The 21,639-nt window shown below is 51.3% G+C and overlaps 1 protein-coding gene across 1 annotated transcript; it reads left to right on the plus strand.

Moving 5' to 3' along the window:
* Nucleotides 1-1,456: 1,456 nt before the first annotated feature.
* Nucleotides 1,457-17,517, plus strand: LOC116938368 (trypsin-3-like). The gene is made up of 5 exons (XM_032945485.2): nt 1,457-3,390; nt 7,144-7,345; nt 9,080-9,221; nt 9,555-9,821; nt 9,926-17,517. Exons 1-5 carry the CDS (start codon nt 3,354-3,356, stop codon nt 10,094-10,096), a joined length of 819 nt encoding a protein of 272 aa, XP_032801376.1. The 5' UTR covers nt 1,457-3,353; the 3' UTR covers nt 10,097-17,517.
* The last annotated feature ends 4,122 nt before the right edge of the window (nt 17,518-21,639 follow it).

Consider the following 21,639-nt stretch of genomic DNA (forward strand, 5'->3'; position numbering starts at 1 on the left):
TCTCTGTTGTGCACTTTGCGCGTGTGTACAGGTGCAGTGTCAGCTGGCGGTGAGCCGCCTCCTCTTGGCAGACTTTGTCGTTTACACAGAAGAGGACCTGGCCATTGCGCCCGTGCCCTTTGATGCCGACTTCTGGAAGCAAACCCTGGAGCGTCTCTCCACATTCTACGACAAGGCCGTCCGCCCCCTCCTGCGGCCCACGAGGCCGCCGGTGGAGGAGTGAGCTGCGAGGAATTCCCAACGGAAGCCGTCTTCGTCTCGTCACATCTCCTCTTGTCCAAGTCGCCTCAAGCCTCCCGTACATCACGTGACTCATGCATGGCTGCCACCCCCCACTTTGAATCCCTGCCCTCTGCCCACCGCCCCCTGTGGAAACAAATGCTGCTCCGTGCAGCTCTGTTTACGCCTGCTTTCCCATCTTTCCACCCCTCTCATCCCGCTCCACCCCTTCTTACCGGCAGCTCTTTCGTTCTTCCTACTGCCCTCATCTTGAGCCGTGCCCTCTTTGTCGGTCTTGGCATCTTCCATCTCAGCGTCCCTTTCGTTCTCTCCTGGTCATCTTGCCCCCTCCGTCTGTTGCCCTTGAGTGCAATTGGCTCCAACTCCCCTTCCCGTGGTGTGGTGGTGTCCGTGGGCAAAACGGTTAATAATGGCAAAAAGCAAATGCATTACACTGTAGGGGCATATATTTTCACTCGGCCACGTGTACCGGATGTAATTGATGGAAATTTGTCAAATTCGATAACCGTTTGAAGTTTGTTTAAACAAGGTTACTCTGACTGGGTTGCTCATTGGGTTCGCACTGACGGGTTCATGAACCCACTTGCTCTACTGCCTGCAAGTGCAGGAGTTAATGACTGAGCGACTGCTGCAGATTATGCTTTTGAGAAAGCCATTTGTCGGGTAATGTTTGCACCACGTGTTTACAGCAATGGGGTTGGGTTCAGAGAGATATATATACTGCATTTCACAGGTCATGGGATTATTCAATGTATATTCTTTATGAATGTTTAATAGGGAAAACAACGTGTTTACTTTTGATTTAAAGCTTTCGTGACTGCAGTGATTCATATTCTTGGTTCTTTCGGTAAAGTCACGTTGAAGGGAAACAATAAAATAATAAAATATATAAAACAATAAAATTCTCACGACGTTTCGACTAACACAAACAGTCATCATCACACCTGATGATGACTGTTTGTGTTACAGTCGAAACGTCGTGAGAATTTTATTGTTTTATATATATTTTATTATTTTATTGTTTCCCTTCAACGTGACTTTACCGAAAGAACCAAGAATATAATGTGTTTACTATTAAACCTTGAAGACGTCGAATGTGGATTGTCAATTTTGAGGAATTCATGATTTTATTGTTTAAATCTAAATGGAAAATGCCCAGCCAGGGTTATCGTCAACATCACCCAGGTCGTACCCCTTTTCCACCAACCCAGTGCCATTTTAAATCAGTGGCTTAAACACTTATTTAATCCATGTTGGTCATTATAATAACAATCATGTAAACTCGTAACGTGCCACCACACAGCAATCGCTCACTCTCAGAGAGAGAGAATAACTCAAATGTGCAAGGAAAGCACAGACGAGCGGGGAAGACAGCCACATGATGAGCTGGTGCCAACAGTTTCCAAAGTTCTGCGGTTCTCCTACACATTGAGGTCTAATTAACGAGTGGTTAACATGCCAGAGGAAACTGGAGCACCCAGGAAAAAAACCCCACGCGTGCAAGGGGGGGGGGGGGGGACACTCCATCCCGCACTCATTACACCCAAAGTGCTTACAGCAAATGAACCACAGTACTTCGCCGATCTCGTCAAAGAGCATAAACCGTTGATAGAATTCTGTTCCCGAACTCTGGTCATCCTCGCAGTGGCTTTTGGCTGGCCATCGAACAAAAACGATCACCATGTGGCAGGCTTTCAGATGCGCTTCTGCGGCCGTCTGGAACGCTCTCCCGATATTGGGAAGCCACTGGAGCGACGCACTTTTCAATCTGGATTGAAAACTCATTGCTTTAGAACCGCTTTGTGCGTTTACCTTGTTATCCTGCCCCCGCACCTCCGATTAGCACGGTTGGCTACGTAGGGCACGGAAGGTCAACATATATGTGTAGTATACTCATTCACAGACAGTGGGAGGTACTTTCTCTCTTTTATTCCGGCCTTCACAGCCTATAGGGGGATAACTTCCCACCGGGTCAGGACAGCCAACATGCTGCCAGACCCACAGCATGAAAAGGGTGCAGATCATACCGACGAGGGCACAGCAAGTTCCACTCCAGATCGCAGCAGCCCTGAGTGTGAGTCGGAGCTCGCCTTTTATCCTGCCCAGCGTGGCCAGGCTCCGCCCTCGGCCACCGCACCCCCTCCGGATCCCCCAGAGGGCTCCGTGCCTCGCCCACAAGTCCAACTGGTAGAACGGGCTGCTGTTACCCCTGATTCAATTGTCTACCAATCTCCCAGCGGCACGCGCTACAGTGACTCATTCCACGTCACGACATCAACATGCATCCCATAGAGACGGGAGTCCAACATGTTTTGCTCTGCTGCCGTGTCCTGGCGAGCCAGGGTTTGGCACATCAACGCTCACGGGAGGGGAGTTTCACTTGAACCAACGCCTCGTTGCCTCCACAGTGCTGGATTACACGCGTGCGTAATCACCACCAGTCCACCACCAATGTATGCTTTGGCCCCGTGGGCTATTAGGCTATTATGATGAAAAGGTATTATATGCGCGCGTGTGTGTCTGTGTGTGTGTGTGACTGCGGGGAGCGGTAGTGTAGCGGGTAGCGCGCCGCGCTACGAACCCGGCGACCCGAGTTCCGAGTCCCGATTCACGGCCACCACCACCGTCAGTGACGATTATCTGAAACCGGTCCTGGGTCTCCCCTAGGTCGACTCGGCCATCAATGTATGTTAAACATCGGCGTTGGGGGGTGATAACCCACCCTCTCGTGTGTCGCGTCGTCCTTCATAATAGGTGCTCGCTAACCAACACTTGCCCCCCCCCCACCGCCTTGTTAAAGTAAGGGGGGGGGGCACCTTTGGCGAGCTGCGTGTGACGTCACACACGCGTGCTGGTTGCGTGTGACGTCACCCCGCACAGGTGAACTCGACGCTCGCTAGGTGTCCTGGGTCTGGGGGGGGTGCAGGTAAAGAGCCCCCACCGCTAACCCCCGTCAGGCGAGACGACGCAACCCGGCTTCACACCATTGAACGGAGCGCGCGCGTGTGTGTGTGTGTGTCTGGTGTGCACGCGTCTATGATTAATTAAGAAACACATCACCACGGCCATTACATTACACGTGAGGTGGAGGTGAACAGCCTGCCCAGCGCACAATGGAAGTGACGGCGACCGCGATGCTGTCCGTGGCAGGTCGGTTTCAGACCACGCGTTGACTTTTACTTTCTGCCTTGCTCGCTCGCTCGCTGCTGCTGCTGCTGTTCTTCTTGCGCGTGATGTTCATGAGCTGAAGGCCAACGTCGGTGTCTGCTGCTAGCGATGGGATAGCGAGAGGCTGAGTTGGTGAAGTTTTGTTCTGATTCCTCCATCGCTGGAAGTAGGCTACGGTGGTTTACTATATATCGTCCATGACCTAACATTGTCCATAGATTAACATTGGCAGTATACTAACATTGCTCATAGATTAACATTGGCTGTATACTAACATTGCCCATAGATTAACATTGGCTGTACACTAACATTGCCCATAGCCTAACATTGGCTGTATACTAACATTGCCCATATACAAACATTGGCTGTATACTAACATTGCCCATAGACTAACATTGGCTGTATACTAACATTGCCCCTATAAACTAACATTGGCTGTATACTAACATTGTCCATAGACTAACATTGACTGTATACTAACATTGCCTATAGATTAACATTGGCTGTATACTAACATTGCCCATAGACTAACATTGGCTGTATACTAACGTTGCACATAGACTAACATTGGATATATACTAACATTGTCCATAGCCTAACATTGGCTGTACACTAATATTGTCCATAGCCTAACATTGGCTGTATACTAACATTGTCCATAGCCTAACATTGGCTGTATACTAACATTGCCCATAGACTAACATTGGCTGTATACTAACATTGCCCATATACAAACATTGGCTGTATACTAACATTGCCCATAGACTAACATTGGCTGTACACTAACATTGCCCATATACTAACATTGCCCATATACTAACATTGCCTATATACTAACATTGCCCATATACAAACATTGGCTGTATACTAACGTTGCACATAGACTAACATTGGCTGTATACTAATATTGCCCATATACTAACATTGGCTGTATACTAACATTGTGCATATACTAACATTGGCTGTACACTAACGTTGCCCATATACTAACGTTGCCCATATACTAACGTTGCCCATATACTAACATTGCCCATATACTAACATTGGCTGTATACTAACGTTGCACATAGACTAACATTGGCTGTATACTAACATTGCCCATATACTAACATTGGCTGTATACTAACGTTGCACATAAACTAACATTGGCTGTATACTAACATTGGCTGTATACTAACATTGCACATAGACTAACATTGGCCGTATAGTAACGTTGCCCATAGACTAACATTGGCTGTATACTAACATTGCCCATAGACTAACATTGGCTGTATACTAACATTGCACATAGATTAACATTGGCTGTATACTAACATTGCACATAGACTAACATTGCACATAGATTAACATTGGCTGTACACTAACATTGCACATAGACTAACATTGGCTGTATACTAACATTGCACATAGACCAGTAGTGGATCTTAACCTTTACTGCAGTCTTGCACCCCCTTGGTTCTCATTCGTATAAAATGTATAATGTTAATAAATACACAGAGGTTTGATGAAACAAAGTAGTTGTACTTGCGCGCCTGTGCTCAATTTGTGTTAACTTCGAAAGCAATCTGGCCATGTCTCGCACCCTCAGGGGGTGCGTGCAACCCAGGGTGAAGAAGAACCACTGACATAGACTTACATCGCCCATAGACTAACATCACCCATAGACTAACATCGCCCATAGACTTACATCGCCCATAGACTTACATCGCCCCTAGACTTTAAAGTCTAGGGGCGATTAATCGCCCATAAACTAACATCGCCCATAGACTTACATCGCCCATAGACTTGCATCGCCCATAGACTAACTTTGTCCCATAGACTTACATCGCCCATAGACTTACATCGCCCATAGACTTACATCGCCCATAGACTTACATCGCCCATAGACTTGCATCGCCCATAGACTAACTTTGTCCCATAGACTTACATCGCCCCTAGACTTACATCGCCCCTAGACTTTAATCGCCCATAGACTAACATCGCCCATAGATTTGCATCGCCCATAGACTTACATCGCCCATAGACTTGCATCGCCCATAGACTAACTTTGTCCCATAGACTTGCATCGCCCATAGACTTACATCGCCCATAGACTTACATCGCCCCGAGACTTACATCGCCCATAGACTTACATCGCCCATAGACTTGCATCGCCCATAGACTAACTTTGTCCCATAGACTTGCATCGCCCATAGACGATTCTCATCTTGCGTATGATGATGGCAGTTCGTTCATGGCCTAAACGTCGCCACGATGAGAAGGCTTCACGAGAGAGAGAGAGTTCGTGTCGTTTTCCTGTTCCTCCTCCGCTGATGGAGCGCAGACTGCAGTGGACGACGTTTCAGGATATGGCCCTTCTTCATAGGAGAATATCCATCTGTGATGTAAAGAAGTGTTTTGAAGGGCCTTTGCCCGAAACGTCGGCTATTACATATTTATTTCTTTTTAAGGCCGTGGTGTTATTGGCGAATTCGGGCGCCACGTGGTGAGATGTTAACTACCTCGCCTGGTATACAGGAGGTCGTGGGTACGATCCAGACCCTGATCCCTCTATATTTGGAGTTTGCGTGTCCCTCTCTTTATCGGTGGAGGTGTGGATTTTTCTCCGGGTCCTCCGGGTTTTCCCTCCACATTTAGAATCAACAACAACAACACGCGTTTAGAGTAATTTGGCTGCTATAAACTTCCACGTGATGATGAGCCACTTGGTTGAGCTATCATTTGTGAACAGGTCGCTTCTGAAGAAAGATAACAGCTGTATAGCTCAGTGGGCCTTACCTGGTAAAATAAAATTTTTTGTGAGGTTGTTTTGTTAATTGTGCTTGAGCGCAACTGCTGAGTAGCAACACACACGGTGGAAGTTTAACACGTAGGCTTTCACGACCAATATCATCCATAATACAGGATTATTTTGAGTTAGATCGCGTAAAATATATAAACGACACATATATTTTGCGCGATCTAACGGTGCGTTCTAACGGGTAAAAAGTGCTTTGCCTGGGCTTTAGCGTCACACTCCGCGGGAGACAAATTGATGGGGATATGTAATTGATTATTAACGAGGCTTAATGCAATGCCATAACTTGAGGCCGTCCCTGCCACTATGATGAAACGCATCAAACCTTTTTATTATTACACGCTTTATCATTTAACTCTGTCTGTTGTTGTATCCTCCAATCTTGTAACTAAATTTTAACCCACTTCCCAATATGGTATCGACTGCAAACTTGGTATACGTATGTCATACTGATGACAATAATATATTCTATCATAAAAAATATATATTTTTAAACGTAATTTTTTATATGTTAGATGTTTCGGCTTGGGTCTTATTGTCCACGCTCAACTGACGTTGGCTGTAAATCACCACGGGCCCCTTACGCTGTGGCCAAGCTTCGGGGCCACTTCCTGGAGTCGTGGAGTTCTGACATTACTAGTACGGTACATTTCATTAAAGCGTGTTTTTTAAAAAGTATTTTTTTAAATGTTACTTATTTTGTCGTCGGACCTTTAACTATACAATTAGGTCGTGCCGCCAAATATGAACATCCACAGCAACGCAACTGCCCAGCACTCACTGGGACGTTCCGATTTTGCAATGGCAATGCAGGGGTGGGTGGGGGGGGGGCAGCAGCAGCCCCCCACTGCTCCACCAACGTGGGGCCCCCACCACCCCCCCCCCTCGTGATCTCACTCGCAGCCCTCGGTTGACCCCGAGTGATGCCCTGTGGGCAGCCGTGTGTACCTGCGTGTGCCCACCCGCCCTGGCCGTCGGGACACCGCGCCCGGGCTCGCCTCGCATCGTGGGGGGCTACGAGGTGCCTCCCTACTCCATCAAGTACCAGGCGTCGCTGCAGCGGCCCCGAGGCTCCCACTTCTGTGGGGGCTCCTTGGTGGGACGGCAGTGGGTGGTGACGGCGGCGCATTGCAACCTGCGGTACGTGCTGCCTCGTTCACTCACTCGCGTGCCCACACCCCTGTCATCCACACCCCACAACTCTCACTCACTCACTCGCCCCCCCCCACAACTCTCACTCACTCACTCGCCCCCCCCCCACAACTCTCACTCGCTAGCCCCCCCCCAACTCTCACTCACTCACTCGCCCCCCCCCACAACTCTTACTCACTCACTCGCCCCCCACCCCACAACTCTCACTCAATCGCCCCCCCCACAACTCTCACTCACTCGCTCCCCCCCCCACAACTCTCCCTCACTCACTCGCCCCCCCCCCACAACTCTCACTCACTCACTCGCCCCCCCCACAACTCTCACTCACTCGCTCCCCCCCCCACAACTCTCCCTCACTCACTCGCCCCCCCCCCCACAACTCTCACTCACTCACTCGCCCCCCCCCACAACTCTCACTCACTCACTCGCTCCCCCCCCCACAACTCTCCCTCACTCACTCGCCCCCCCCCCACAACTCTCACTCACTCACTCGCCCCCCCCCACAACTCTCCCTCACTCACTCGCCCCCCCCACAACTCTCACTCACTCGCCCCCCCCCACAACTCTCACTCACTCACCCCCCCCACAACTCTCCCTCACTCACTCGCCCCCCCCACAACTCTCACTCACTCACTCGCCCCCCCCCCTCAACTCTCCCTCACTCGCCCCCCCCCACAACTCTCACTCACTCGCCCCCCCCACAACTCTCGCTCACTCACTCGCCCCCCCCCACAACTCTCACTCTCCTCCACCTAACCGACTCCCTTCTCACTCAGCCCACCCACTCCCTCTCTCCCCATCTTTCATTCTCTACCAGAGTCATTGCCTTTCATCTGTAATTAAGGCCCCGTCGCTCGGGTCTTCGATTGGAGACCCTGCAGCCCTCCCAGGCCCTCTCGTGCTCCATGGACCCATTGTGCGCCAGCTACATTGATCGCAGGGACTCTTTCAATGCAAGCGCTCCTGCCTCTCTCAATGCTCCCCCCGCGATGCTGAACAAAGACAAAATATCCCCCTGTATAGCCTTTAAAAGACGGTAGGGGCAAATGTTGTTTGCGAGCTGCGCAGTGCTGGATTAAGCTAGTGCAGGGTAGCGTATGTTATAAATGGGCTCTAAATAGAAAAAAAACATAAATTTTAAAACACACATTTTTTACTTGCATCGTAAAGTAATTGTATTATTTCATTTGCTATACAGCTAGATAATACGACAAATCGATAACCTTAAACACCCAGTCGTTCATAAAAGTTTAAAGGCGGTATAGTACTATAGTAATAGAGCAAGTGCAGAATCGCTGAACCGGAATTGATAGCTTGAAAGCGTTTAGCGCGGGGCCCTTGAAAGTGCGGGGCCCGTAGCTACTACACCACGTGTGGGTAATGCTACACGAGTGCAGCTACTACTACACGTGTCGCTACTTTTGCTGCTAGGATAATCCGGCATTGGAGCTGCGCCTGTGAAGGCCGGCACGGCGCACGATGGGGCGGATCGCCAGCACCACGCCCGGCCGCCTTTGCCTCCCTAGTGACGAAGTTTGCACACCGCAATAGGTACTCATTTGAGGCTGAGTCAATCTAGGGGAGGCCCTGGATCGGTTCAAATAATCGTGACTGGTGTTGGCCGTGAGCGGGAGTCGAACTCGTGACGCCGGGTTCGTAGCGCAGAGTGCTCACAGCTGACCCCCACCCCCCGCACCCATCTCAATTCGTGCGATGGTACAGGCTGCCCATCATACGCGTGGTGCTTGGGGAAAGTTCCATTTCCAAATTGGAGGGGCGCGAGCAGTTCTTCCGCGCGGTGCGGACCATCCCGCACCCCTTCTACAACTCGCGCACAGAGGACAACGACATCATGCTCCTCAAGGTGGCGTCCTCCACCTCGTCAACCAAGCCGGCTTCAACATCGTCAACGACATCGTCATCAGCTTCATCTTTCACACCGGCGTCTGTTTCACCGCTCACTTAATCACTGCACATCTCACTCGCCCCCACACCTCACCCCACCTGTCACCCCGCGTCTCACCCCGCACGTCACCCCGCACGTCACCCCGCACGTCACCCCGCACGTCACCCCGCACGTCACCCCGCACGTCACCCCCACCGCCACTCCACCCTTTCCCCCCGCGCCACCGCCGTCACCACCTCTGCCCCCCCCCCCCCACTCAATCCCTCTCCCCCCCCACCCACCCTTCCGAAGCTCAACCGCCCGGCCACCCTCAACGCCTTCGTGGGCACCGTAGGGCTCGCGGAGCCGGGCTCGTGGCCCGGCCCCGGCACGCTGTGCCGCGTCTCCGGCTGGGGCCTCACGTCCAGCCTGGGCCGAGCCACCGCCGACCGTCTCCGCGCCGTCCGTGTCCCGCTCGTGCCCAGCGCTCAGTGCAACTCCACGCTCGCCTACAACGGCCTCATCACCCACAGCATGGTGTGTGCCGGCTACAGGTCCGGCGGCAAGGACTCGTGCCAGGTGCGGTTGCACCGACAGGCACCGCCACGGTTGCTGTTGTTGCTGCTGCTGTGCCCCGCGACCCCCCCCCCACCCCTCACCACCCCCCCATTCCCTTCCGGCAGGGAGATTCCGGGGGTCCTCTGGTGTGCGGCGGCCGCCTGTTTGGGGTCGTGTCGTGGGGGAACAGCTGCGCAGATTCACGCTACCCCGGCGTATACAGCAGCATCGCCCGCTTCCGCTACTGGATCGAGATGACCATCGTACGCGACGCGCGACGCCGCTCCCGCTGGTGACGCTGGAGACGGTGGCAGAGAGGCCGGCGGGGGCGTGGAGGTAGTACGGGGTGGGGGGGGGAGAAACAAAGAGGGATGGGATCTGGTCTGGGCTTCCTCTCTTCCTTCCTCTTTCCTCCTACTCCACCCCCGCTGCTCATTTTATTTCTCCTCCTTCTCCGACTCGTACTGCTTGCACCGCATACTCCAGATTCTACTCCTCATCCCCCTTGCACCACCACCACCCTCTTTTCTCCTCCTCTTATTACACATCTTCCTTCCTCTTCTTCCTCTTTCTAGTCATCCTCCTCTCCTCTTTTATTCTGCGTCTAATCCTCCTCCATACCCCCCCCGCCCCCATCCTCCTCCTATTCCTTATTCTACTTCTAAATCTCCCTCTTTCCTCTTTCCTCCTCGCTCCTCCTCCCCACTCTACTCCTCGTTCATATCACTTTGGTTCAATAACAGTTTGATTTGTGACCATCACGAATGTCTTCCGACCGATGTTCCATCTGCTCTGGCCCATCTCGTTGCTTCTACAACTCCGGGAGACCGTTGCCCATAGCTGTCAAGCTAGACGGTTTAGCCGTATTCATGTACAGGGAAATTGAGTTTTCAGGTCCATACGGTGTACAGCCGTTTTAATACGGGCAACAACATTTTTTTTGTCTGTTTGTTTGTGTTTCTCCCTTGCGATGGGACTTTGTAGGATGAACGTTGAGATTTATAAGGGCACGGGGTGACCAATACGGTCTGAATTGGTCCATGATAAGGGTAGGGCACTGATGAAGGGTTGACAGGTGTGGTTGCTCTTCTCACGTTCTTCCTCTGGCAAACTGCTGGGCACCCTCTCTCGTCATCTATTCCCGCCCCCCCCACCACCCCTGCACGGTGACATCATTCGTGAACCTTCTCATCACATCCTCCAGATTAGGTGCGAAGGCAGTCAGCCCGTTGTCTCGCACATCCGTTCGCTCGGCATCTTACGGGATCCGTCGCCAATCGCGTTCCCTTGTCTCTTTGCCTGGTGATGCCGAGCCATTTGCCAAACACACCGCGACTCGAACACCGCAGGCTGCTCTGACTTAGATGCACACATCTGGGTTGTAGTGTTCAGTAAACGTGGAACGTTGGGCCAACGTTAGGCCAACGGTTCCAAACGGCGTGCCAATGTTCGCCCGACGTTGCGCGTTTATTGGGTGGTGGTAAGTGTTTTTATTGTTTCTGGAAGAGCCTCGAGGAGAAGGATTCAGTCTCCTGGCTCCACCAAATGGCGTTTGGCCAGGAGATGTCACAGACGCCTGAGCCTCCGGCACAAGCTTATGAAATAAATGTTTCATTCGTGGTTTAGTGGTGATCAATTGAAGGTGAAGGGGTTACCAGCCCCTCGCACCCCTCCAGAGCCCCCATTTGGCCGCTGTGGTGGTTACAAATGCCATGAGGGGGAAAGGCCAATTTAAATTGGCCCTCCCCCCACGGCACTGCCCACCACAGCGTTGCCGTCCTTGAGGTTGAGATGCACATCGCTCTAGCGATGCAGGAAGGCGGCGCCGTCCAGGATCTGGGTCATGAGGCGCATTACGTCGCGCTCCGTGAACGCCTCTTCTCTCTCCGCCACGCACTGGTTGAAGATCTCCCCTTTCGCCACACTGCCCAGTTCGTTGCTCCCCACCAGCGTGAACCCAGAGCGGAAGGGCTCCGTGTGGATGCGGGATCGAGCCTCCGCCACCAGCCCGAGGCGGACCGGCCCCTGCCCGGTCAGCATCCCGCTCTGCACCTCCTCCCTCGCTGCCGATCTCTGTGCTGCCGCTGCTGTCGCCATCACATTTGCTATTTGCTGCGCTGTGGACACTTTTCTAGACGCCGCCGCCGCTGCTGCTGCTACTACAGGTGGTAGTGGTGCCGCCGATAGCGGGATTTCCTCCTCCACCTCCTCCTCCCTCCTCCTCCCTCCTCCTCCCTCCTCTTGGGCGCACGAAGCAGGCACTCGCACGGCACCGACGCAGAGCTCGCAACACGGAGAGGGCTCACTGTGAACACCGGGACTCCCACATTTACGGGGAAGTCACAACGCTAAGAAGTCTCAGAGAACGAAGCACCAGAGGTGACTCTCACACCTGCGCCCATTGCTTCACGTGGCCTCACAGTGCACATAGCCTGGCACAAGCGTCGTGGTGACGTCACCGCCACTTAGTGGCGAATGGCAGTTGTTGTTGTTGGTTAGTGGTTGCCGTTGTGTTGGTGTAGTGGTGGTTGTGGTAGTGGTGGTGATAGTAGTGGTCTTGATTGTGGTAGTGGTCATGATTTTGGTGGTGGCAATTATGGTGGTAATTGTAATTGTGGTGGTGGTCGTGGTCTTAGTTGTGTAGTTGGTGGTGGTCGTGATCAATGATTGCAATGTGTGTGGTCGTGGTGGTTTTTGGGAGTGATGGGGTTGGTCAAGGTCATTATTGTGGTGGTGGTGGTGGAGGAGGTGGTGGTGGTGTTTGTCATATGATATTTGTTGCAGTGACGATGCCTAAGGGTACAAAGAAGGTTGTGATGTGACATGTGCAAATGTATGCCGCCTATGACTGAATGTTAGATGGTGGTGGTCGTGATGGTGGTGATTGTAAAGATTATGATGGTAGATGGTGGTGGGTTTGGTAGTGGTGGTTGTGATGGTAATGTAGTCGGTCAAAATGAGTCGCAGACGTTGTTCCTTTTAGAGGCAACACATTTATTGTAACACAAAGGGATAACTGCCCCTTTACCAGACACAGCCTAGGGTGGTGACCACCCAGCTAACTACACTGTACAGAGGAGTTACTGCTACGAAGGGTCGGACCCTCACTCGGGTCTCCGACCACGTGGTTGCCTCGTAGGACGAAGAGCTTCAGCTTGAGACGTAGAGCTTCCAGCTTGTAGATGTTGAGCTTCCTGATTGTAGATGTTGAGCTTCCAGCTTGTAGATGTTGAGCTTCCAGCTTGTAGATGTTGAGCTTCCAGCTTGTAGATGTTGAGCTTCCCGCTTGTAGATGTTGAGCTTCCCACTTCCAGATGTTGAGCTTCCAGCTTATAGGTGTAGAGCTTCCAGCTTATAGGTGTAGAGCTTCCAGCTTCCAGATGTTGAGCTTCCCACTTGCAGGTGTAGAGCTTCCCGCTTCCAGGTGTAGAGCTTCCCGCTTCCAGGTGTAGAGCTTCCCGCTTCCAGGTGTTGAGCTTCCCGCTTGTAGATGTTGAGCTTCCCGCTTCCAGGTGTAGAGCTTCCCGCTTCCAGGTGTTGAGCTTCCAGCTTGTAGAATGCAGCAACCCCGGTCCCTCTCAGGAACCCGCCTTACATCCCCCTACGGTCGAGGCCGCTCCGCCCTCGGCCCCGCCCGCCTTCTCGAGCATTCTCGTTCCCTCTCGATCCTTCTCAAGAGCTCTCCTCGGACACGTGATCACCCACTAGCCCCCCCACCTGGTGCCCCTTGTGTGGACACTCCGGATCACGTGTCTACGGGGTCAACCAGAGTGCCATGGCCTGGGGCAACCTTGCCCCTGGGCTGACGCTCACCCACTCCCCCTCGTGGGAGCACCCCACCACACGCTGCGCGTGGTGCCCGCACTATCCCGGTGCTCGCCAAGCCCCGCTAGGGCTGTATTACACACAGCCACCCACACGGTGCTGTCCACGCTAGGGCTGGTGTTACACACAGCCACCCACATGGTGCTGTCCATGCTTGGGCTGGTGTTACACACAGCCACCCACACGGTGCTGTCCATGCTAGGGCTGGTGTCACACACAGCCACCCACACGGTGCTGTCCACGCTAGGGCTGGTACTACACACAGCCACCCACACGGTGCTGTCCACGCTAGGGCTGTATTACACACAGCCACCCACACGGTGCTGTCCACGCTAGGGCTGTATTACACACAGCCACCCCACACGGTGCTGTCCCCGCTAGGGCTGGTGTCACACACAGCCACCCACACGGTACTGTCCACGCTAGGGCTGGTGTTACACACAGCCACCCACACGGTGCTGTCCACGCTAGGGCTGGTGTTACAGCCACTCACACGATGCTGTCCACGATGTAGGAACATCGAATGGCACGGCCCTTCCAGGCCGGCACCATACAGTCACATCCGCGATGTTATTAGAGTAATGGTAGTGTATACTCTTTGGTTCTTTCGGTAAAGTCACATAGGTAGAAGAAACAAAAAATAGATCACGACGTTTCGATCTCAACACAAGCGACCGTCAACAGGTGAGACGATCACTGCAGGGAAACTGCTGAAACAGGCGAGAGAGCTGCCGTGACAAGTGGCTATATAGGGAGGGTTTGTGGGCGGGGCTAGAGATGGGGGGGCGGTGGTCGGGCAGAGCAAGATCTGCGGCGGGGACGGGGGGGGGGGGCGTAGTGGTTTTTGTAGTGGTTTTTGTAGTGGTTTTTGAAGTGGTTTTGGTGTTGGGAGGGGTGACGCAGCGGTTTGTAAGCTGCACTGCGAACCCGGCTACCAGAGTTCAAATCACGCTCATGGCCAACACCAGCGACGATTATTGAAACCGGTCCTGGGCATCTCCTAGGTCGACTCGGCCTCAAATAAGTACCTGGTACAGTGCATAAACATTGCCACTATGGGAGACAAAGGCGGCTGGACGTGGTGCTGGCCATCATAGGTGCTATTCGCGAACAGCACTTGCCCCAACAGTCTGTTAAGGCTATACGGGGATCTTTGTGACTTTGGTGGTTTTGGTGACTTGGAGACCGGGATTGGTGGCTCGCACAGCGATGGGGCCATTGGGGGTGCGTGATGCCCTCCCACAGCACAACTCGGTGGTGGTGCTATTACAATGGCTGTACAGCAAGTGGGTTGCCGATGTGGTCATTTTACATCGATTTTTATTAAGTGTTACACCCCTCGTATGAGTGGTGGGTTTTGATTTTGCATTACTCTCGTTTTTTGCCTGCATGGAAAAGCACTCATTAAGGAGGCATTCTCCAAACATCGCGATGCAGGACCCTCCTGAGATAGCCTTCAGACTCGGTGAAGTTTTATTTCTCTCTCGGTAAATGAATGAGCGAAAGGGATATATGTACAGTGAGGGGATAAACAGTATTTGATCCCCTGCTGATTTTGTACGTTTGCCCACTGTCAAATAAATGATCTGTCTATAATTTTAATGGTAGGTTTATTTGAACAGTGAGAGACCAGAATAACAACAACAAAATCTAGAAAAACGCATGTCAAAAATGTTATAAATTGATTTGCATTTTAATGAGGCAAATAAGTATTTGACCCATCTGCAAAACAAGACTTAGTACTTGGTGGCAAAACCCTTGTTGGGAATCACAGAGGTCAGATGTTTCTTGTAGTTGGCCACCAGGTTTGCACACATCTCGGGAGGGATTTTGTCCCACTCCTCTTTACAGATCTTCTCCAAGTCATTAAGGTTTCGAGGCTGACGTTTGGCAACTCGAACCTTCAGCTCCCTTCACATATTTTCTATGGGATTAAGGTCTGGAAACTGGCTAGGCCACTCCAGGACCTTAATGTGCTTCTTCTTGAGCCACTCCTTTGTTGCCTTGGCCGTGTATTTTGGGTCATTGTCATGCTGGAATACCCATCCACGACCCATTTTCAATGCCCTGGCTGAGGGAAGGAGGTTCTCAACCAAGATTTGATGGTACATGGCCCCGTCCATCGTCCCTTTGATGCGGTGAAGTTATCCTGTCCCCTTAGCAGAAAAAACACCCCCAAAGCATTTCTAGATTTAAAGCTTTCGTGACTGCAAGGATCCATACTCTTTGGTTCTATTGGGTAAAGTCACGTAGGTAAATTCTCCTGTTTGATTTGTACTAGGTGCCTCGGTGAATGTATATGCTCTGACTTTAACATAGCTATTTCTGTGACCAGTTACAAGCTAATCACTCAGCTATTTCAATGCTAAATTCTATGCTAATTCCTTTGTCAAGGGGTGCCTTTGCGGATGTGTATGCTTTAACTTTAACATAACCATTTCTGTGACCAGTCACAAGCTAATCACTCAGCCATTTCAATGCTAAATTCTATGCTAATTCCTTTGTCAAGGCGCTTTGTTTCTTCTCACACAGCTTAAAGGTCGTGATCTGAGCGTGGCTTTTTTCACTCCAGCACTGTCCTCCAGACAGTCTCGTCCCTTCACCTGATGAAGGCCGCTTGTGTTGTGGCTGAAACGTCGTGATTTTTGTTATTTTATTTTTTACCTACGTGACTTTACCCAATAGAACCAAAGAGTACCCCCAAAGCATAATGTTTCCACCTCCATGTTTGACGGTGGGGATGGAGTTCTTGGGGTCATCGGCAGCATTCCTCCTCCTCCAAACACGGCGAGTTGAGTTGATGCCAAAGAGCTCCATTTTGGTCTCATCTGACCACAACACTTTCACCCAGTTGTCCTCTGAATCATTCAGATGTTCATTGGCAAACTTCAGACGGGCATGTATATGTGCTTTCTTGAGCAGGGGGGCCTTGCGGGCGCTGCAGGATTTCAGTCATTCACGGCGTAGTGTGTTACCAATTGTTTTCTTGGTGACTATGGTCCCAGCTGCCTTGAGATAATTGACAAGACCCTCCCGTGTAATTCTGGGCTGATTCCTCACCGTTCTCATGATCATTGCAACTCCACGAGGTGAGACTTGCATGGAGCCCCAGGCCGAGGGAGATTGACAGTTCTTTTGTGTTTCTTCCATTTGCGAATAATCGCACCAACTGTTGTCACCTTCTCACCAAGCTGCTTGGCAATGGTCTTGTAGCCCATTCCAGCCTTGTGTAGGTCTACAATCTTGTCCCTGACATTCTTGGAGAGCTCTTTGGTCTTGGCCATGGTGGAGACTTTGGAATCTGATTGATTGATTGCTTCTGTGGACAGGTGTCTTTTATACAGGTAACAAGCTGAGATTAGGAGCACTCCCTTTAAGAGTGCTCCTAATCTCAGCTCGTTACATGTATGAAAGACACCTGGGAGCCAGAAATCTTTCTGATTGAAAGGGGGTCAAATACTTATTTCCCTCATTAAAATGCAAATCAATTTATAACATTTGTGACATGCGTTTTTCTGGATTTTGTTGTTGTTATTCAGTCTCTCACTGCTCAAATAAACTTACCATTAAAATTATAGACTGATAATTTCTTTGTAAGTTGGCAAACGTACACAATCAGCAGGGGATCAAATACCTTTTTCCCCTCACTGTACACAATTAGAAGGATCATCATCAGCAGTGCCACGATCATCAGAAGTACTACCATCATCATCATGAAACTGATGATGTTAAAATATATACCTGTGTTGATTATGCTCAATATTATTGTTGTTTGTTTTAACAAGATTTGTTGCGAGTTATTTAGATTTAGTTTTTTTTTATCAATCTGATTAACTGAAATGTTTCCGTTGCTACAGAATGAGCAATGTGAATAAATTCGCCTGATTTTCAATCGTATATCTTATTATTCATTCACTACTCATTCCATTCCCAGGTATACAGGAGCCCATGGGACCTTTGTCATAATGCACACACAACTGCTGCCATTTTAAAGGTGTAAAAAACACAATTTGTCGACCAACATAACATACAGCTGGACTGTTTTTGTATTCGTGGGAATCACTAGAAAGCCAGCTACAGTCACACAGTGACAATATATGGATTTTCACCGGAGGAAGTTACCAGCATGGCCTATCGCACCGCACCACACAAAACTCAGGATCTTCTTGACCACGGTCATGCCATTTTCTTCTCTGTTGGCGAAATACGGACCCCTTCACAGCAATATCGGCGCCGAGTTGTTCTGCCTGCGACCCATCATGCGTTGAATGAGGCTGGATTATAAACTAACCTATTTTTAGGTAAGGCCCACTGAGCGGTATATAGCTCTTTTTCAGAAGCGACCTGGCCACAGATGATTGCTCAACGAAGTGGCTTTTCACGTGGAAATGTAGAGCAACCAAATACTCTAAACGCGTGATGTTGGTTCTAAATGTGCAGGGAAAACCGGAGGACCGGACAAAAATCCACGCGACCACGGGGAGGGAGAGACACGCAAACTCCAAATATACAGCAGGTGTCAGGGTCAGAATCAAACCCACGACTTCCTGTATACCACGCGAGGGAGTTAACATCTCTCCACCGCGGCACAACCGCTCTCCAGCTCACAGATTATTTGACGCAGTGCTATCAGTGGTGAGGCTGCATTGGCTGGGTCATGTAGCCCGAATGGCCATCCACCGCATGCCCAAGCAAGTGCCTTATGTGTGACCAGATAGAGGGGGGCTAAACGGGTGTGGCATGGGCTCGAGATGATGGGCTGATGTGGTATCGGAGGATGTGAAGCTGATTAGACATTCGGATGACTGGTAACGGCCGTGTCAAGATCGGCTTCTGTGGAGGAGGCTCGTTAAGGACGCTGCTACTGGGCAGTTGGAGGCAGTCGCCCTCCAGCAACAACGGAGGAGCGACGCTCACAACAACGGGCGGCTAAAACGCAGCGGAGGTGGCACAGCGGGTAGCACGGGTGGTGCGTCTGACGGGTATCTCCTGCCGGCGAGCCTTGGACACTTCACGTCGCCTCAAAGTGCACCTAGCCTGGCACAAGCACTGCGGCGGCGTGGCCGGCACGTCGTGGTGAACGGCGGCTGTCTCTCCTCGCCGTGTTGTGTGGGACGGCGTGCGAGGGGTGGCACAGTGGTTAGCGCACTCAGTGCCGGATTAAGCCAGTGCGGGGCCTGTAGCAAATGTTATAAAGGGGCCCTAAATAAAAAAAAAACACGTAAATATTAAAACACTAATTTAAAATTCGATTTAAAGCTTTCGTGACTGCAATGATTCATCTTCTTTGGTTCTTTCGGTAAAGTCGCGTAGAATGAGAATAAAATAATAAATTGATAAAATAACACAATAATATTCTCACGACGTTTCGGCCACAACACAAGCGGCCTTCATCAGGTGAAGGGAGCGAGACTGTCTGGTAGGACAGCGCTGGAGTGAGAGAGCCACGTTCAGATCACGGCTTTTAAGCTGTGTGAGAGGAACAAAGAGCCTTGACGAAGGAATTAGCATAAAATTTAGCATTGAAAAGGCTGATTGATTAGCTTGTGACTGGTCACAGAAATAGCTATGTTAAAAGTTATTTATCAATTTATTATTTTATTCTCATTCTACGTGACTTTACCGAAAGAACCAAAGAAGACTAATTTAAAACTTGCGCAGTAATGTAATTGTATTTTTTGATTTGCTATACAGTCAGATAATACGACAAATGACTAACCGTAAACACCCAGTCGTTCATATAAGTTGAAGGCAGTATAGTGCTATAGAATCAATACACCTGAATTGATAGCTTGAAAGCATTTAGCGTGGGGCCCTTGAAAGCGCGGGGCCCGTAGCGTGTGTAGCTACTTATTCTACGAGGATAATCCGGCACTGGTTAGCGCACCGCGCCACAAACCCGGCCATCCGGATCATAATCCCTGAGCCACAGCTACCGCCAGCGGCGAGCGATATCCGTACCGGTTGTGCACGACCCCTCCCCCCCCCCTAGGTCGACTCAGCCATAAGTGAGTACTGGTTGCGGCGTGCAACGCATCAGCGCTGGAGAGACAAAGGTGGCCGAAGGAGCGCAGTGCTGGCCACAACATCGCCCCTTAATACCTGTTCACTAACAGCGTTTGCTGCGGCAGGCTGTACAAAGACTATACGGGGGAATGTGTGGTGGTGGTGTGTGTGTGTGTACGTGTGGGAGGAGGAGGTGGGGGGGGGCTAGTTGAATGGGCAGTCGTTGACGAGTGTCACCTTACTCGGCTCACAAAGACGGTGATTGCGTTGGGCACAATGACATCCTTTCACGTTCCTCTACGGCCCATTCAAGTCCCCACTCATTAAAGAAAACCAAGTCGGGTTTTCATGGGCAGATCCCCCATCCGTTCCTTCTTATAGCCGGACCCCCCCCCCAGCCCCCCTCTCATCCCTCTGCTCCAGCGGCCTCGGGGGAGGCGGGGGAGGTGGGGTGGGGGAGGTGAGGGAGGTGGGGTGGGGGAGGTGGGGTGGAGGAGGTGGGGGAGGTGGGGTGGGGGAGGTGGGGTGGGGGAGGTGGGGAGGTGGGGTAGGGGAGGCGGGGGAGGTGGGGGAGGTGGGGAGGAGGTGGGGGAGGAGGTAGGGGAGGTGGGGTAGGGGAGGTGGGGGAGGTGGGGGAGGAGGTGGGGGAGGAGGTAGGGGAGGTGGGGTAGGGGAGGCGGGGGAGGTGGGGGAGGAGGTGGGGGAGGTGGGGGAGGTGGAGTATGGGAGGCGGGGGAGGTGGGGGAGGAGGCGGGGGAGGTGGGGGAGGAGGTGGGGGAGGTGGGGGAGGAGGTGGGGGAGGTGGGGTAGGGGAGGTGGGGGGGAGGCGGGGGAGGCGGGGTAGGTGGGGCGGGGTCTCTGTAACAAAACCGCCGAGCGAGTAATTAAACGTGGCAATTCCGCAGTCGTATGATTTATAATAATGATGACGGTGTATGTGTATATATAAGTTATGGTTGAAAAGAAATCGTGCAAAAAACGCCAAGCGGCCAGCCACATACAGCACCTTCGCAGGCAGCGCTGAATTTCGGCCTGAAAAATCCGGAACGCCGTTGCGGAAATTATTTTGGCACCTAATCAAATCCACATCAGCTTATTTAGTTTTCTTCGAAGGATTTTTTTTATTCTCCTGAATTATAGGAATATATGGTTCCGTGATAAAGGGGATCGTATTGCTATTATTACGGAGCTTGTACTCTCGTTGTAGTGCCTTAGGCCAATGATCCTTACTCCCAGCCAGCCGAGCAGCGTTCCGGAAAATTTCGAATGAGAAATTCAGCCCTGATAGGCGGCCTGACATGCAAGCTTTGTGCACAGGTGTTTTAATTATTATTAATTAAACAAAGGTTTGTTAAGAACTGTTGAAATATGCGATGTGACGGAATTCCAAAAGTTTGAAGATGTGTGTGTGTGTGAGGAATGAAGCGTAAAGAAAAGTTGCTGGTGTGACCCACAGAGTTGCTGTGACTACAGGACACGTGTGAGAGTACAGGACACGTGTGAGACTACTGGACACGTGTGAGACTACTGGACACGTGTGAGACTACAGGACACGTGTGAGTCTACTGGACACGTGTGAGACTACTGGACACGTGTGAGACTACTGGACACGTGTGAGTCTACTGGACACGTGTGAGTCTACAGGACACGTGTGAGACTACAGGACACGTGTGAGACTACTGGACACGTGTGAGACTACAGGACACGTGTGAGACTACTGGACACGTGTGAGACTACTGGACACGTGTGAGACCTACTGGACACGTGTGAGACTACTGGACACGTGTGAGAACTACTGGACACGTGTGAGACTACTGGACACGTGTGAGACTACTGGACACGTGTGAGAACTACTGGACACGTGCGAGGCTACTGGACATGTGTGAGACTACTGGACACGTGTGAGTCTACTGGACTAGTGTGAGACTACGGGACATGTGTTAGACTACTGGACATGTGTGAGACTACTGGACTAGTGTGAGACTACTGGACTAGTGTGAGACTACTG

The sequence above is a fragment of the Petromyzon marinus genome, chromosome 28 (assembly GCF_048934315.1).
Source record: "Petromyzon marinus isolate PM22_M1 ecotype Great Lakes invasive population chromosome 28, UKy_Petmar_22M1.pri1.0, whole genome shotgun sequence".
NCBI classification, from domain to species: Eukaryota; Metazoa; Chordata; class Hyperoartia; order Petromyzontiformes; family Petromyzontidae; genus Petromyzon; species Petromyzon marinus.

Excerpts from the sequence above, each read along its gene's own strand:
- LOC116938368 (XM_032945485.2), top strand. The coding sequence starts at position 3,354 with ATGGAAGTGACGGCGACCGCGATGCTGTCCGTGGCAG. Across the intron at positions 3,391-7,143 it reads CGCGATGCTGTCCGTGGCAG|CCGTGTGTACCTGCGTGTGC; the intron begins GTCGGTTTCAGA and ends CCCTGTGGGCAG. Across the intron at positions 9,222-9,554 it reads ACGACATCATGCTCCTCAAG|CTCAACCGCCCGGCCACCCT; the intron begins GTGGCGTCCTCC and ends ACCCTTCCGAAG.